Source organism: Saccharomycopsis crataegensis (genome assembly GCF_037102585.1).
Source record: "Saccharomycopsis crataegensis DNA, jcf7180000000072, whole genome shotgun sequence".
NCBI lineage: Eukaryota > Fungi > Ascomycota > Saccharomycetes > Ascoideales > Saccharomycopsidaceae > Saccharomycopsis > Saccharomycopsis crataegensis.
Genome location: NW_027043819.1, coordinates 969,948 through 987,898, shown reverse-complemented (window position 1 = coordinate 987,898; position 17,951 = coordinate 969,948). Strand labels below are relative to the sequence as shown.

General features: G+C 39.4%; 8 protein-coding genes across 8 annotated transcripts; 3 read left to right on the top strand and 5 right to left on the bottom strand. All coding sequences in view use genetic code 12, as the record gives it.

The window, feature by feature from the left end:
- Nucleotides 1-535: 535 nt before the first annotated feature.
- DDE1 (Dde1p) lies at nucleotides 536-2,380 on the bottom strand (the record flags this gene model as incomplete). Its single annotated transcript, XM_064994015.1, has 1 exon — nucleotides 536-2,380. The coding sequence occupies one exon, from the start codon at nucleotides 2,378-2,380 to the stop codon at nucleotides 536-538; it is 1,845 nt and encodes a 614-aa protein (XP_064850087.1).
- Nucleotides 2,381-2,643: 263 nt separating this feature from the next.
- APE1 (metalloaminopeptidase APE1) lies at nucleotides 2,644-4,320 on the bottom strand (the record flags this gene model as incomplete). The annotated part of the gene is made up of 1 exon (XM_064994014.1): nucleotides 2,644-4,320. One exon carries the CDS (start codon nucleotides 4,318-4,320, stop codon nucleotides 2,644-2,646), a length of 1,677 nt encoding a protein of 558 aa, XP_064850086.1.
- A 350-nt stretch (nucleotides 4,321-4,670) lies between these two features.
- DASC09_004100 (uncharacterized protein) lies at nucleotides 4,671-5,489 on the top strand (the record flags this gene model as incomplete). Its single annotated transcript, XM_064994013.1, has 1 exon — nucleotides 4,671-5,489. The coding sequence occupies one exon, from the start codon at nucleotides 4,671-4,673 to the stop codon at nucleotides 5,487-5,489; it is 819 nt and encodes a 272-aa protein (XP_064850085.1).
- Nucleotides 5,490-7,595: 2,106 nt separating this feature from the next.
- DASC09_004090 (GATA-like domain-containing protein) lies at nucleotides 7,596-10,595 on the bottom strand (the record flags this gene model as incomplete). Its single annotated transcript, XM_064994012.1, has 1 exon — nucleotides 7,596-10,595. The coding sequence occupies one exon, from the start codon at nucleotides 10,593-10,595 to the stop codon at nucleotides 7,596-7,598; it is 3,000 nt and encodes a 999-aa protein (XP_064850084.1).
- Nucleotides 10,596-11,568: 973 nt separating this feature from the next.
- Nucleotides 11,569-12,300, top strand: DASC09_004080 (uncharacterized protein; the record flags this gene model as incomplete). Its single annotated transcript, XM_064994011.1, has 1 exon — nucleotides 11,569-12,300. One exon carries the CDS (start codon nucleotides 11,569-11,571, stop codon nucleotides 12,298-12,300), a length of 732 nt encoding a protein of 243 aa, XP_064850083.1.
- Nucleotides 12,301-12,415: 115 nt separating this feature from the next.
- Nucleotides 12,416-13,144, bottom strand: MRPS17 (mitochondrial 37S ribosomal protein uS17m MRPS17; the record flags this gene model as incomplete). The annotated part of the gene is made up of 1 exon (XM_064994010.1): nucleotides 12,416-13,144. The coding sequence occupies one exon, from the start codon at nucleotides 13,142-13,144 to the stop codon at nucleotides 12,416-12,418; it is 729 nt and encodes a 242-aa protein (XP_064850082.1).
- Nucleotides 13,145-13,604: 460 nt separating this feature from the next.
- Nucleotides 13,605-15,863, top strand: GCN20 (putative AAA family ATPase GCN20; the record flags this gene model as incomplete). The annotated part of the gene is made up of 1 exon (XM_064994009.1): nucleotides 13,605-15,863. One exon carries the CDS (start codon nucleotides 13,605-13,607, stop codon nucleotides 15,861-15,863), a length of 2,259 nt encoding a protein of 752 aa, XP_064850081.1.
- Nucleotides 15,864-16,708: 845 nt separating this feature from the next.
- Nucleotides 16,709-16,985, bottom strand: DASC09_004050 (uncharacterized protein; the record flags this gene model as incomplete). Its single annotated transcript, XM_064994008.1, has 2 exons — nucleotides 16,709-16,906; nucleotides 16,950-16,985. The coding sequence occupies 2 exons, from the start codon at nucleotides 16,983-16,985 to the stop codon at nucleotides 16,709-16,711; spliced, it is 234 nt and encodes a 77-aa protein (XP_064850080.1).
- Nucleotides 16,986-17,951: the final 966 nt, after the last annotated feature.

Below are 17,951 nucleotides of genomic sequence, written 5' to 3'. Positions count from 1 at the left end.
TGAGAATTTCATCCATCAGGTACTTTTGTTGTATGGTTGTAATGTTGGATTATTGGTTGTCAAATCATGGTAGAGGTTTTTGAAGAACCGGGGAGAGAGAGAGAGAGAGAGAGAGAGAGAGAGAGAGTGTGTGTGTGTGTGTGTGTGTAAGTTGTTGTTCTGAAAGTGGGAAAATCTATGCCACCACTAATCTCATGGTCAACAGACGTAACTCAACTTATGGGGAATGGCTTGATTCATTAATGCATATATAAATACATAGACAATGATTCAGTCACTTCAGTTACAATATAATGGTCATGGTTAGAACATAGCAAAAAGCTTATGATTGCAAAACATGAAAGGAAAACCTACACTTGTGATGATATCAAGCTTTTACTTAGAAAACTTTACAACGAGCCATATATGATATAGGCATTATAGTATATTATAATCTTTTCAGTTAGAACAATTCCTAATTACTCAGATCATTGACATTGACAAAAAATAAAAAAAAAAAAAAAAAAAAAAGATACATCTCATACAACTTTTTTCCTTAATACAACTCATAAACTTTTTCATAAAAACATCCATCATCAGCAATTTTCCCCACCAATCCGGTTGGCATCCATCCTTCGCCTCCCACTCTTTGACCATCCTTAATTTTTTGCTCGACGATTTCCAGATCGATCGATCTACCAATGATGAACCCCCTAATACATAGCTCGCCATTCCCGTCTTCGGCAGCATATTCCTCGTCCAACAAATGATAATCCGCAAGCTTTATCTCGATGGTTTGCGAAGGCACTCCTCTAAGCACCATGTAATCTTTCTTGACAATATCGTCTTCTTCTGGTTGTTCAGCATCGTCTTCGACCGTCCGATAATCGTACAATTGGGTCATGAATAATGGACCAATCGTTCCAGGAATATACCGTTCATTGATGATTCTGCTACCGGTAATCGTCCGCAACATCGATAATTGCCATGAAGTGAGACAACTATCACGAGAGTTTTTATACGAGTAGCTGTAAATGACTCGTAATCGATCAAACACTTTGCTTGGGTGTGGGGCCAATTTATTGAACACATTCTGTTGCAATAGTACTTGGGATCGGCCAATCAAGAATTTCCGAAGCATTGGGGTTTTTGAGAATTCCTCAATTTCTTTTTCGTAAATCACTTTCAAATACCGCTCAGGAATCACCGCAATCACGTTCTGCTTGGTGAACACCAGTTGTTGGAATTTATTGAATAATTTGAAAAACTTCTTGTAAATAATGGAGTCCTCGCGTTCTTGTTGGCGTTCCACGTCGTCAAAGTCAATCGACCGGATCTCATGAAGTTTCAACGGTTCAACAATGGTAATTGGTAGCCCAACCACTAACCCAGCAAGGAATTTATTGTAGAAACTCAAACTGGAATCTTCATTAAGAATCACGAGCTCATCGTTACTATTTGACCATTCTTGTCCCATTGGTAGTTGTTTGAGTTCGTGGGCTACGCAACTGACAAGATTTTGATTGGTGTACACCACGGTATTGAAATTCAAGGTTTCTTTGAGAGGAATGAAATCGTCGAATTTCCCATCATATTGATAGTCATAAACCCCGTTTTTCTCATCGTGATTTGTTTTTTGGAACGCCACTTCAGAATTCCCGAAAAACTCCTCCCAGGTCACCAACTTGTTTGGTAAGGTTGCCCTTTTATAATCTTCCATAGAATACCGATCTGGGACATCATCATCATCATCATCAATCACCACAATCACCTTGACCGTTCGATAATGGCGTACTGCAGTACGGAGATCCTTCTTCGTCACCACGAGCACATCCAAATCCCCAACATTATACTTTAGCATATGGGTATGGAACGTATGAAGCGTCAAATTGTTGATGAAACAGGTCATTGCCAATACCACCCCTTGCCACGAGTACGCTGGCAACACCGTCCCAATTTTAAGATTCAACAGCCCATCGCCATCCGATGCCAATGTGAATTCTTTCATGATTTTGTTGTAGAAATCGGCAAAAACCTTGTTTAACGTCAAATAATCGGTGGATAGTTTCGGTTTACCATTGCTAGTGAAGAATTGTACCGGAGTGTCAGCTTGATGTTCCATGGCCAACGCCCAGATATCCCGAACGTTCCCATCCCGTAGCTTGTAACTATGTTTGATTGATAAGCCATGAAGAAGCGGGAATCCATGAGGCACAAGAAGGTTCCGATGATGAGCGGTTTCCCCAGGTTTTCTGGTAGGAGCCACGCTAGTTTGTGACGAGAGTGCCAATTCCGTCATATCTTGTTGGGTCTCCAAGTACTTAGAATAAGCAATGGCAAGAGCCACCACCCCACAAAGAATGGTGATAATCAACTTATCACGATCTTCCAATTCGAGCATTTTTGGTGGGGTTCTCGTTTGAGGAGTTAGTGGAAATTAGTTGTGTTGGCGGATTTTCATTTTTGGGATAAAAAAAAAAAAAAAAAACACCACCCGCAGAGATGGTTCCGTCCTATACGATGAATAATCAACAGATGTCGATGAAATGGTATATTAAGAGAGCGAGAGAGAGAGAGAGATACTTTATATAGATCGATATATATATATGTAGATAGACATTAGGGAAATAAAATGAATTTTCTTTGTTTCATTTCTATTATGGTTTAAAAATCTTCAAACTTCGAAGCAGCAGCTCTCCAGTACTTGAAGAACCCAGAGAAGAACTTGACCCCAATAGCCACGTCCTTGGACCCCACAGTGGCACGACTACTATGCATAGACCATTGAGCAATCCCACAATCAATGGTACGGGCCCCGGTCTTAGAAGAGATGTATGGGCCGATGGTACCACCGGAACGCGAGTCGTTTCTGATATGGAACATTTGCAACTTGTCACCATTACTACGGGCGACTTCTTCAATGATGGCTCTACCAGTGACGTCGGTGGCCATGGCTCTTTCATCAAAGGCGATGGTCATACCAGTGTTAAGTTTTGGACCGTGGTTTTCCAAATAGACATCAGGGAAGTTTGGATTGAAAGCGTGGTTGACGTCGGCAGACAAGATAAGGGTGTTGGCGTAGGCAACTTTGTATAATGATTCAAGAGACAATCCTTGTTTATCAGCGATGAAACTGTCGATGGTACGTTCGATGACCGATTCAGACAACCCACCTTGGGCACCCTGTTTACTCAAACTACCAATTTCTTCGTTATCGTAAAGGGTCACCAAAGAGAAACTATGGTCAGGGATTTGGAAATCTTGGGTTTGCAAGAATTCCAAAAGCCCGTACACTGCGGCAAACCCACAGATTCTGTCGTCGACTCTTGGAGCAAAAAGGAAATCTTTCTTCATCCCACCAATCGCCCCCTTTTGACCTTCATAGATATCCAAATCCAATTGCACAAGCTCGCTGACCTTAACCCCGGCCAATTCGGCAATGAAACGCAACAAAGTAATGGAGTGCACGGAAATAAGTGGACATTTCTTTTCGTCGTCTGACAATTCTGGTTCTGGTTCGCTGTCGACCCCACCGTGGTAGGCAATCACCGGAACCGCTCTGGTTTCTTTGTTCAACAAACTGCTGAAATCTTTACCGAAATGTGGAGCCAAAGATGGGATTCTTGCCACTGGGAAGTCGGATTTCACAAGCTTAGAAACGATCTTACCATCGGCATCGCGGACCAACACGTACCCACCAATGTGCAAGTCTCTGTCCCACCAAACTTCGGAGATCGCACCGGCGTATGGGGCAACCCCCAACAATTCGTACCCTTCGACTTCCTTCTTTTTAGAGCTTGGCTTCAATTTGGCGGTCAACACGTCGATATGGGCCCCGATCAATCCAACCCCATCTTCTGGAGTCCAGTGTTTACCAATGACAAAACATGACAATGAGGTTTGGTTTCTGGTGGTGTAATAGAACCCCGGGGTCATCTGGCCCCAACTTTTGCCTTCTGGTAGGTACTTGAACCCATGAGACTCGAGCAACTGGCTGAAATGCTTGACGACGTGGTAGATGGTAGGGTTTTCAAAAGTGAAGTCGATGTATTCTTGAGAGTAGTAGGTGTAGCAAGATTCGCCAGCGTGGAACACCGGCTTTGTCAATGGTTCGAAATCATCTTCGTCTTCATCAGAGGAAGGGGTGGCTGGGGATTCGTAGCCGTTGCTGGTGGTTGGCAAAGTCTTTCTTTTGAAAACCTTGGATCTTTGGGACAAGTGGTGTCTATTGTTGTAGAGAGGCACCACTTTCTTGCCATTGACCATTTGTTCACATGTCTGGGTGACTTCGAAAGTATCGATAAGTTTGCGGAGGAGTTCGACAGTTTCTTGGGAGGACATTTTTTTTTTTTTAATAATTTTTTTGATAAAGCACTTGATAAGATAGGACCGAAGAGAGAAAGAGAGACAGAAAACAGGAATTGCTGGAAGTTATAAGCTGACAACAGAAGCCGATTGATTACCAGCCACTCGGGGGATGGCGGTATGCGGGGGTGCAGCGCCCTCAACGGCACGCACAGTTTTTTCCCCCATCGACGACTGGCGACGAAGGCGGTGGAAGCATCGTTGATAACGCTATCTGAAGCATTGTCCGTTGCACGTTATCTTATCTGAAACACTTACTAACTCACTCTCTCTCTCTCACTGGACGACGTTGTTATCTCGGGAATTATTGCGATCACCCAACAGTCATGATCTTCAACAATATCTATGCGTCGCTCTCCTCACCCAACCTTGTGCTTTCGCTGGTGAATGGCAATCCAAACAATACCTCTAATAATAATAATAATAATAATAATAATAATAATAATAATAATAATAATAATAATAATAATAATAATAATAATAATAATAATAATAACACCAATAATAACACCAATAATAACACCAATAATAGTACCAACAACAATAATAATAATCCTACTTCTTCTTCTCGTTCTCCTTCTTCTTCTTCTGGCAAACTTCGAAGACCTAATAGCCACGAGTATGAGGACCTTCTCAAGCAAAAGACCACGATCTCTGATATCCTTGCCAGGGCGTCCGACGTGATCATCAGCAACAAGATCACCCCGAAGACCGAGTACCGGGGGTTTGCGATCCACTTACTCTCGATTTGTTTCTTGGTGATCTGGTTAACTTGGTCGTTGGTGCCACGAGGGTGGTTCAACAGCGTGGGGATTTATTATTATCCCGATCGATGGTGGCAACTCGCGATTTCCAGCTACGTGCTTGTGGTGATGGGGTTCATTTACGTTGGGCTCGCGTTGTACAACATCGAAGTGATTTGTCGTCCATTAGATGATTTGCGAAACATTGTCGATGAGCACGCGGTGGTGAGTAGCTCGTTTGATTATCAATTGAAGAAACAGTTGCTGGGCAACGATGATCTGGTGATTGATTTAGACGACGAGCGGTACTTGTGGACCAGTACCAGCGGGGTATGGGATTTACCAATCACTACGGTATCGAAGATTTTATATTCTGATTATGATAATTATCAACCGAAATGAAAATTTAAGTGTGAGAAGCGATGAGAATTGTGAAAGTGGTACAGCGCATGTATCAAAATTGGAATTAAACTATAGAAATTACATCAAATATCGGAATCATCGCAAACGATGTATCGTAAATCATCCACCATCTATCATCTTGATATTTGATATTGGAATGATGATACTTTGTTTCTTAGGTCGAGCGACACTTTACCAAATAGCTGGAAACCATAATCAACGCCGCTACGGTTATTCATGCCAATTTCTCGAAAATAGTATGTGATGTGATAAATTTATTATATAATGCCAATCAGGAGGAAAACAAACTAGGGAAGTTATCTCCATTCAACGTTGTCATTTGGGTTATACGAGAAGATAACAATTAGCCAAAGATGGCTGGCCACTCAGTTGTTACAGGTACTACTACTTCTTCTTCTTCTTTTTTTTTTCTTTTGACATACCAGTTGGTTATAAAATCTGTTTAAAGGAATCTTTAGAGAGAGACGTATTTGAGGGAAATAAATCACCACGGCTCAATTTTTTTTTTTTTTCCAATTCTTCGTTTACTATAATTCTGTATATTTATATTCAGTTCTTCATCACTCTTATTCTTCCTAACATCTGAAATTGAGATTGAAATTTTACCTCTTATTAGTTTGTTCGTCTTTGTTTAATGTTTTCTTTTCATAAAGCTGAATGTTTTTTGAATGAGTCTATCCTAATTATCATCATTTTCTTCTGTGTTTTGTAATTATTATTAACTGTTATTTGTTGTGTCATGGCACTCCTTGTAACTTCAATTACTGTCCATAATATCAGTTGAACCCACCCCCTGTAAGGCAAAGGCGGTAACCACTGGGTAGCTAGTCTAGCTTAAGCCTCGGTGAGCGAAATAAATAAAAAATTACACCCGAATTTCAACAAAATCGCTGCTGTTTAGCCGTTATTTAAACACTCTATCGAAGAAGGTGTCATTATTAATCGGATCCCTATCGAAGGCTGATGTGATAGCTGTTCGACTGCTCTTGTTTTTTGGAGAAGCCGTATAAATATATATTTCTCTCTTTCAACAACATAACCTCAATACATTCATTCATCCAACATACAGCCTTCCTTGTAAAGTAATACATACAACTAATCATCAGTGACAAATCCTCAATACTTTTTTTATTCATAGCAAATACAAGAAATATAAAATAGAATAATAATAACCACAGATATAGTGAACAAGAATAGAAAACAAACAAGTAATAGTAATAATAAAGAATGAAGAATACCTCTAATAATCGAAACAGTAAAAAAAAAAAAAAAATCAATATCAAAATTGAAAAAAAATTGGTCAGGATGAGGGAAAAAGAAAAAAAAAATCATAAATCATAAACAAGAGAAGAATAAATAGGAGGGAACAAACATATTGTGATGATAAATACAAAAAAAAAAGAATAAAAATAAAAAGATTAATGTTACTCCCAAGATTAGGGCCAATGGGCATGTTCCGTTCAGCAGCACCAATGGGGGTAATTTCATAAAAATAGACCAACAGCCATAACCCTCCTAATAATAAGAACCAAGAGGTATAAGATATAAACACTCAAAAATAGAAGAAAAAAAAAGAAAAAAAAAACATATCATAGTATAACATTCTGAAAAAAAAAAGGGGGGGAGGAGGGGCAAAAGAGAAAATAAACAGTATCAGACAATTTGCAATGGCAACCCTCGATTATCTTTTGATTGATACTGAGAAAGTAGAAATAATTGTTGAAACTAACAGTTTCCAATTCAATGTTGGTTTGGGATCCATGGATATGGTGACAAGCATTAAATCATCCACAATCAAGACATCAAATGTTTAAATTTGATAATAAATGACCGAGTTTTCATGTTGTTGGTTCGGCCAAGTCTCTCATATTCAACATTAGCTCGGTATCTATCAATTCTTGATGAGCTTCTTTCATTTTTAAATTACCAGTGGTGAAGTAGATATTAAATTTTGATATTTGACCAAATGACCCACTATATCATAAAGATTAGACACCAATTTCATAACTTGTCACAGATTATCAATATTAGACAAGTCATTCTAGCATCACCATTCTCGTCATTAATTTCCATAATGTTCAATTTTCAATTATCCACGCTCAAATCACTGAGTTTCTTATTCAACGCGGGTTTGACATTTTCATGACGATTCTCAATGAACCCATTCACTTTAATATCGGAAATTTGCAGCAATGATGCCGACGGCGAGATCGCTCCGGAACCATTGACCCCCGTGATATCTTTCAAGGTTGGGGATTTGTTATTATTCAATCCCAGTAAATTTCTCTTTGGAGTGGTGACCCCGTCACTATGCGATTTTCTAGAAAAATTGAAAAAATCCTTATCATCATCATCGTCATCATCGCTCGAATCACTATCATTGAAATTAAATTTTCCTCGGCTCGCCACTGCAGGACGAGAAGAAGAAGAAGAAAGAGGAGGATTGAAATTCATTTCACCTTCGCTAGAACTACTATCATCATCATCATCATCATCATTTAATAATGAAAACTTTGGTTTATTGCCAAACCCATTGATTGAACTATTATGCGAATTGGCCAACCCATTGTACGAATTATTCCGAGAATTGGCTTTACTCAACAATGTCAAATTTCTGGAAGAGTCAATATTTCCAGATAAATTATTCGCCGAAGATGGTCGTTTACTCAATACCGAACTGGTAGATGCCATCAGCACATCATTATGTTGCTGTTGCTGTTGCTGTTGCTGTTGATGATAATTCTTCAATCCATGAATTCTGCTACTATTGTTACCAGCACCCATGGCACCACCAAAACTGAACCCAGAGTAAGAATTGGTATCTTCACTACTCAAACTTAATGCCTCGTCGCCGGTTAAAATATAACCTTCGCCGTCATCTTTATGAGTGGTTTGCGAAGCAGCGGTGCCAGGGGCATCTTGGGTTAAATTATCGAAGAGACCACTATCAAGAGCAATATCTTTGGGAACATCTTCAATCATGGTGGTGGAGTTATCATGATTCAATAACAAATCTTCTGGCACGTACACTGAATTATAATCATAATAAAACTCAAACCCACGATTGGTGTTAACATTATGGGAAACCGCATTGTTTTTTGGAATCCCTCCAGCAGCTGCTGTGGCAAACGAGCCAGAATTATTATTATTATTATTATTATTAATATTATTGTTCATCCAAGCATAGTTTTCTTCATCCTCACTTTCAAAATCGGAATCTTCAGATGATTCTTCATCACCTCTAAACCGGATCTTCGTGGCTGGTAAATATTCAATGATTTTTTTCCCATCTGACGCCAATTTCAACGATTGAGATCCTGTAGTGAGTTCCGAATTCATGGATAATCGGCGATGTAATTCCGGATTGCCCTTAACGCTAAGCACAAGTCCATTTTCATCATCCTCGTCATCACTATCCTCATCACTATCAGCAAACGCGCTGTTGTCTTGAGATCCATTGAAGTACGCTGCTTCTTCATCGGAGTCACTAAAATAATCAACGATTCGACATTGTTCGACTCGATCGTTGAAATGAATTTTCCGGGATTTTTTAGCGACAAATTCCGATTGGGATGCGGGATTGACCAAAAAACTCGACTTCAATCGTAGCTTATCGGAAAAGTCAACGTCTTCAACGTCATCATCATCATCATCATTATCATTACTGAGAACTTTATGTACTGGGCGTAAAGTGGCTTCACTGGATACCGAATCAAGGGGTTCGGACTTTGTTTTAGAATCGATAACATCGGATAATTGAGGATTAAGATCGTCATTCAAATTCATTGGCGACATTTCTCGGCTAACCATATCATTAATAGCAAGAATTGGCGAAGGAGAAGCCATGTTATCCATTAATGGTTCGATAGTTGGTGACCCACCAAACAATTTCTTCCCCCGGTATTTTTCATTAAGAATATTCATTTTGAATAAATCGGCGTTGGCGTTGATCTTTTCACTAATTTTCCGTACTTTCAAAATCGGTTTCACCGGGATAGAATAATCGGAATCGTCGCTGGAGATTTTATCCATTAGAGCAATAACATGATTAGATAACCCCACAATCGATGGACCACAAGGATGTTTATCATTATTGTCATTATTATTATTATCATTATTATTATTATTATTATTATTATTATTATTATTTACAGCAATGGAACATGACGATGACGCTGACTCAGGAATACAATCGCCGATTTTCGCTTTGAATTCTTGTAAATGGTTTCTCACATCACTCTCAGTTTCTGGAGCACATTTGGGACCGTAAAGCCAGCTGACGTCGGTATCTTTCTTCCAATTAATACTTTCAGGGGTGACGGTATTCAACGAATATTTTGCTCTAGCCCACGTACGCCAACTAGCATTTTCCAACCGGGAATTCTCGACTCTGGCATCGTAATCAATGGTTCTTTTACGATCAACGACATATCTCCAAGATTTAAGGATTTCTCTGTCGGTCCAATCGTAACTGAAATAATCAACGGTATTTTTTGGTTCGAAGGTGATATCATTATCATCGTGGGGTTGGAATATTTCTGGTTGTACTTGATGTTCTGAGTCCATGGATAGGGTAGATGGGGTAGAATCTTCCACTAGAGAATCATTATTGGTCAGGGTGGCCGAGAGTGATGCAAGACTGTCATCAATTTTTGCCTTCGAATTATCATCATTATTATTATTGTTATCATTATTATTGTTGTTGTTGTTGTTGGCTAGTAACGTTCGGGTTTGGACAGATATTTGATGATTTAGCTGGTTGAGGTTTTTGGTGGATAATGATTTTGGTTTCATGTTGAGAGGATCGGTGGCAAAGTAGTTTGTATGGCTAAAGTCTTGTTCAATGAGCTTTTTTGTAGGGGCGATGTAGTTATCCAATAACCCTACAGATCTGGTACGTTTGAGTTTATACGTTGTATTTTCAAAGTCATCGATATCCTGGGCGTCGATAGCGTTGGATTTTGAAGGATCGAGGCCAAAGATGTTGAGGTTCATTTGATGGATATCCGGGGTGGTGGTGGTGGAAGGCGGGGGGCTGGCCGACTGGTCATTGAAGAACGCTGCTAGGTTATTTGTTGAAGGCATGGTAAAATATATTGGAAGATGATATTATTAATTGGATGATGATATTTTATGGAAATCTGGGGATATACGACTATTTCTTTGTTTTCCCCCACAAAAAGTTGGAAAAGCGGAGGAGGACAGCCAGGATTAGAATAAGCCAGCACTGGGGGACCGGGAAGGGCTTGCTTGCTTGCTTGTTGTTTGTTTTGATTGATATATCGTGGGATGTGAGAATGGAATGAGGTAGTAGATTAGCAGCAACCTCCCAAGGAAAGATATTGGTGAGATATCGATGGTTGTTCTGTGAAAAAGGGGAGGGTGTGGTTGGTCCTTATATTCCCAACGATAATATGGATGAAGCCGGGATGATAATAGTGGTGGTAATAAACAGGAATAACGGAAGGGTGACGAGGTATAAAGCAGTCGCACTGTCTGTCACCGGATCGAGCGTGATGGCTAAGTATATAACTGGAAGCTGGCCGGGCTGTTTGGTATACTAATGAAATGTGTGTGAGAATAATAATAGAACTGTGATAGATTACCACTCGCTTTCTTTTTTTTTATTTTTTTTTTGGTGTTTTTTTTTTTTTTGGCTGTAAAAAAACGTTTTTTTTTTTTTTTTTTTCTTACTTTTTTTCCACAATTTGCGGTGTTTCTTTTTTGTTGTTTTGGTGGTGGGTTATTGTGATGATGATGATTATTGTTTATAGGGAAAGTGTGTGTCTGAGTCTATCATACTATATCATATAACAATATACATCACAGCAATATATGATAGCACTATTATCATTATTGGCTGCAACAGCGTCGAGTCCAAAACCACGTGAACTGTCACGCTCCGAGCCTTCCGCTGCGGCATCCGATGATTGCCGTCGCGGATTTGACGTTTTGTGTCTTTCCATTTATTATTTATCGCTATTATTACGGTTATTTTGTTTATTTTCAGGTAAATATTGTAGATTCTTATGTATTACCATTGTGGTTTTGATCCTCAATGGATACAGTATCGTCTTTGGTCGGTACCCCCCACAATAACCATAATAACCACTGTCATCTAACCATCATGAACAATAATCGTAATAATCTCCCACCTTTAGGATCCCCAAAATATCACAGTTTACCATTAAACATCTTTCAATCGCCTCCTCATCGTAATGCTCGTCAACCTCTCCTTGACCATCGTTGTTCTGTCGACTCTACAATCTTCGAACCTTGGAATCCTCAAGATTATCCCTCTCTGATCCCAACCATCAACATCGATGAGATAAATGATTACAATGATTGGTACAGTTTTTTAGATAATCATTTACAAATTAACAATAATAAGCTTGACAAAATCACCAGGTTCTCTCCAATCGAAAATCCCTCCAATGATGAGAATATTGTCGATCAAACTACACTATCAAATGATGAAAACCTTTGGTTAAATCATAAAAGTATCCACCAATGTCCTTCTATCCCCGCCAATTTGATGATGATCCCCGATAAATTATCTTATTCAACAAGATGGTTCCAAACCATGGGAAATACCAAAAAGAAACTTTCCACCAATTGTCAATCCCTAAGTGTGAGATTACATAATAATAATACCAATAACATTGATACCAACACCAATGATAGCAAACCATCTTCAAAATTCAAATCATTCTTCAAATCAGGTAAATTCCATCGTCATCACAAATTCAACTTTAAACGACCAGCTCTTAATGAAATCATCATTCTTTAAAACAAAAAATAAATGAATAAAAAAAAATGTTTTTGTTTATTGATTTTTTTTTATCTATTATCAAAACTATGTACAATACAATGTAAAACAATTATTATTTTTGTTATTATTATTATTACAACCCCAATTCATTAATCACATACTTTCTCACCAAGTTCTTACGCACATTGGCCTTTAATTTATCTGGGTTACCACGGCCCAATTTCTCAAAAATCGCCGTCAACTTCCCTTCATCACCGAGAATCTCACTCACTTTATCACTCACTTTACTATTGTTTTCATCGTGTTGTTCCACTTGCTCTTGTACTTTTTGTATTTGTGCTCTCAACACTTGCACGTCCAAATCAAACATTTTGGTGGTTGGCCAACTAGAAAGATTGTACTTCTTCATCAAGTCCAGCTGCTTCTGCAAATCTTCAGCACTAGCCTCAGGATTCGAGCTCACTTTATCCAAAAATAACATATCGTTGATCATCCCCGATTTATTTACCACATTGCTATTATATTCTCCTCTTTTTTCCAAAAACTCTCTAGTCTTTGCCGCTTCTTCTTGTGCCACAATGGTTTTGGCATCTCTCTGGAACTGCGCGTATTGTTGACCCTTATTCTTGAGGATGTCGGCCACGGCAAACGATTTATGACGAGACAATGGTCTAGTGGCTTCAATTCTCACCATATCCCCCTCTCTGCAAATCTCTCCTTCATCGTGGACCAAGTAATCCTTACGCCCCAAAAGTCGTTTGTTGATAAGTTTGTTGAATTCCCCCTGCTGGACACGGACCTTGATGGTCTTCTGCATCTTCCCTTGGGACACCACGATCCCCACAAAGTTCTGACGAGGCATATTGAACGGTTTTTGAATAAATACAATTGTTAGGTATTCTGTTCAGGCGGTTGGAGAATAAAAATTTTTGGCGGTGAAATTTTCCAATTTCGATCGCGCACCCACCCACCGCCGCGACGGGGCTTCATTCGCAGAGCGTCTCCCTGGGGATATATTGACGATTATATTAGGGCAGGCTGTGGTGTTTGGGAGGGAAATGTGAGGGAAAAAATAGTTTTGCTGGATATAGAAGGGTCCAGTCTAAATCATGATATATACTACCAACAATATAATGGATGGCAGTTGACTGAAAATACATACCCCTCTGCTAGCCAACTAACCACCCACCAGGCAGAATATACATATTTCACCCGGGTAACACGCAAAGATTATTATTATCAACTTTTTTTTCGCTCTCCATTTCTCTGATCGATGGACCATCGTTGTATTGGCAAAAAAACCATCTCAAATCACCAGAATAATGTCGTCCCTTGGAGCTCAGATCAGAAGAGCCGTTCCGGATATCGATCCTGTGGTCACCGATTACGCCATTGGCTACGTCAACCATATCAGTAACTCCACCACCGATAGTGTGGCTGCCCAACAACTTGATCTCGAAAACGACATTGGTTTCGTCAAGAACTTGTTGAAGAGTGCCGGGGCTAACGAATCCAAACTCGAGAGTCTTGGAGTTTCCCTTCAAACTGCATTGAAACAACAACTCGATGACAATTTCGCCAAGTTGAAGATCACCGGGGATACCTCCAAAAGACTTCTTGATGTCAATCTTTTGAAAAATCAAATGAACCGTCAACTTCAAGGGTCGTTGGCACTTATTGGTGCTTCCAAAGATATCGAACATAATGGGAGAAACATGGAAAGTAGAGTTGATAAAAAGAAGTTGGAAAAAGCCGAAAAGAAGATTGCCAAGAAGGTGGCCAAAAGAAACAACAAGTTTGTCAAATACGAGGCGTCGAAATTGATTTCTGACAGTCAAGGAGATGCTGATTATGATGAATTCTTCCTCAAGATCAATCCTATGGAATTCGGTTCCGGGGCTGGGAAATCCAAAGATATTCATATCGATACTTTTGATTTATACGTTGGCGATGGGCAAAGAATCTTATCTGACTCGTCATTGTCTCTTAGTTTTGGTCATCGTTATGGTTTGGTCGGGCAGAATGGTATTGGTAAATCTACTTTACTTAGAGCCTTATCTTGCAGAGAATTGAACATTCCTAGTCATATCACCATTTTACACGTTGAACAAGAATTACGAGGCGACGACACTTTGGCATTACAATCGGTGTTAGATGCCGACGTGTGGAGAAAAAGTTTGTTGAAAGAAGAACGAGAAATCAATGACAGAATTTCTGAAATCGAAAAATTAAGAACCGAATTCGATGAAGAGTCTCTTGAAGTGAAAAAACTCGATAACGAAGCTGGGGATTTGGTGCAACATTTGGAAGAAGTCCACGAAAAATTATCGGAAATCGAGAGTGATAAAGCCGAAGGGAGAGCGGCGTCGATTCTTTTTGGTCTAGGGTTCTCCCAAAAAGCCCAACATCAACCTACCAATTCGTTCTCTGGGGGTTGGAGAATGCGGTTGTCGTTGGCCAGAGCATTGTTTTGTGAACCAGATTTGTTACTTTTGGATGAACCGTCCAATATGTTGGATGTTCCTTCGATCACATTTTTGGCAAACTATTTGCAAACTTATCCTGCCACGGTGCTTGTGGTTTCTCACGACAGAGCCTTCTTGAACGATGTGGCCACCGATATAATATACCAACATTCCGAACGATTAGATTACTACAGAGGTGCTAATTTCGATTCGTTCTACTCTACCAAGGAAGAAAGACGTAAAAACGCCATCAAGGAATACGAAAACCAAATGGCGTACAGAAAACACTTGCAAGAATTCATTGATAAGTTCAGATACAACGCCGCAAAATCTTCAGAAGCCCAATCGAGAATTAAGAAATTGGAGAAATTACCGGTATTAGAACCTCCAGAAGAAGACAAATCGGTGACGTTCAGATTCCCGGAAGTCGAGAAACTCAGCGCGCCGATTGTCCAATTACAAGATGTGGTGTTTGGATACTCTCCTGATAAATTATTATTGAACGATGTCAATTTGGACATTCGTCTCGATTCGCGTATTGCCTTGGTTGGTGCTAACGGGTGTGGTAAGACCACGCTTTTGAAGATCTTGATGGAAACATTGAGACCGATTGAAGGTCACGTCACCAAGAATTCCAGACTAAGAATCGGGTATTTTGCCCAGCATCATGTCGATGCCATGGATTTGACCTTGAACGCCGTGACGTGGTTGTCCAAGACTTATCCAGGGAAGACTGACGAAGAATACCGTCGTCATTTGGGGGCGTTTGGGATCACCGGTTCTTTGGGGCTTCAAAAAATGCAACTCTTATCTGGGGGGCAGAAATCCAGAGTGGCGTTCGCCGCGTTATGTTTGGATAATCCTCATGTGTTGGTGTTGGATGAACCGTCTAACCATCTTGATACTGCTGGTTTGGATGCGCTTGCCGAAGCATTAAGATCGTTCGAAGGTGGGGTGCTTATGGTTTCCCATGATGTGAGTATTATTAGCAACGTGTGTAATGAGATTTGGGTCAGTGAAGAAGGTACCGTGAAGAGATTTGATGGTACGATTTACGATTATAAGAAATACATTCTTTCTGCTGCCGATGCGGCTGGGGTGCTTGCCAAACATTAAGCTAAAAGATAGAAGTGGGTTTAGAAGGCAGGTAACTGGAAGGGAGAAGTGTCCTAATATAGCAGCAAACTAGAAGGCAGAAATTTCTATTTCTTTTAGATATCAATATATGTATGCATTATATGTAAAGAATGGTAGTCGTGATGGCGGATAGTCAAGAATATGCTACAGTACTTCTGTAATATTTAACTTGATTTTATTAGGATGGGAAGTAATAGACAACCCAGTAAGACTTTCAATAGATAACTAGACTAGAAAAATAATAAGACGAAGGAAATAAGTTGGTTAGATAAAAGATAAGGAGATAATAAAGGGTGATTAGGTAATGGATGAACAACACTGGTGGTATATACGTTACAACTTTCAACGGAAGTTATTCAGTACTAAAGATTCTAAAGAAGAACCTCCTTAATATTGCAAGGTTATTTATTCATTACTGATTATGTATAAAGGGAGATATTCAGGCTTACGGTTAGTTGAAAATATTGAGCTGATCCTGTAGCAATTTTGAAAATAGATGAGTTATCCAATAGCATCAAAAAGTGATGTGATGATGATGGTCGACCGCCAGCAATTCCCACCGATTGCTTCAATGACAACACCTGTTTCAAAAGGAGAATAATATATTACATTAACATTTTCAATTCCTAATCGCATTCCTAACAATATTAGCACCGCTTTGTCTTCTTCACCTTGCTGGAAATATTGAAGCAGAGCCTTTCTTTACAAATGTGGATGGAAAACTGAGAAATAGGATTATCGACAAACCAGGACACAATCTTATCATGAATCATATCCCATGATTCATTATTATCAGGCCCTTGGAATCTCCGATCTCTATCAACTTACAAATCAAGGAGGGAAGGTGTTTGCCAATACACTCTGACTGGTTCCATCACAGGATTGGCTATGTTATCTGGGTCCAGTAAGAACTTTTTAAAGTCTGCTAATAAGTCAGGAGCCGAGTTGAATGATAAAGCCACTTGTAGATAGACTTCCTGAATTGGGCGTTGTTCCCTTCTGTCTGTATGTCTGCAACAAGTCTAAAAAGTTTTTATAGATGTGAGGCTCGTTGGTAAAGCGTACTTTAATTTTGTTGACATATCCAATGGCGTCATCCATTTCCACGGGAACTTTCTCTAACCTTGCTGATTCATCTTGCGATTATTGCTGTTGATATAAAAGTTGTTGCAGTTGCGGTACTTGTTGGTGTGAGCTTCCATTATTATCTTGATATAATGTCATTGATGGTTGTCCTATAGGATCATTGATATTTTTTGGGTTGCTGTTTGTTGATGATGTCGTTGTTATGGATCCATTGGGCGTGGTTACGCGAATAGGGTTAGGATCATTAAGATCAGAGGAGCACTTAATACTATATACTCTAGGTAAAAAGGTATTGAATCCTTCTACCAAGTCAATATGACCTTTGAAGAGACTTGAAACGCGCTCGTCTAGATTTCCCTAGTACTGATATTCGATCTCATTATTGTGAATCTATCAAGAAGATTTTAAATTCCTCTTGATGCTGCCCCAACCTATTATTCTTTTTTCGCATATTTCTCCATTACGTATCTGTACTATGATCCTCCAAATAATATATCGAAAGTTCGACATAGTTGTAGATTTTATCCAGCATTAATTCTATTCATCACGCACCATGACAGTTACGCATACCAACCAATCTAGAAGTAAAATTCACACTACATCTGTAAAGTATCAATCAGCTGAGAAAATCTATCTCCTTCATTGATGCTAATTTTTGGGAATACAAAATAAATAGAACTAAGTGAGTTTCCCCCCTAGCATTGACAACATACACGATAAGAACCCACGTCATGCTGCTGTTCAAAAGAGGCAATAAATTACCGCCATCGTGCAAACGTATTACGGTAATTTGTATTTCTGGACTCTTGAATGAGCCAAGAAAACTACCTGGAGAGCTACATATCAATAGAAATCTTTTGATAATCTCAGTAATCCATTAATGCAATTGTGCCGTGAAAGCATGTGATACCCAGATGATATACAGATCACATGGCTTCGCTAACTTATATATAAGTCATAAGTGTGGGGAAGATAATACAT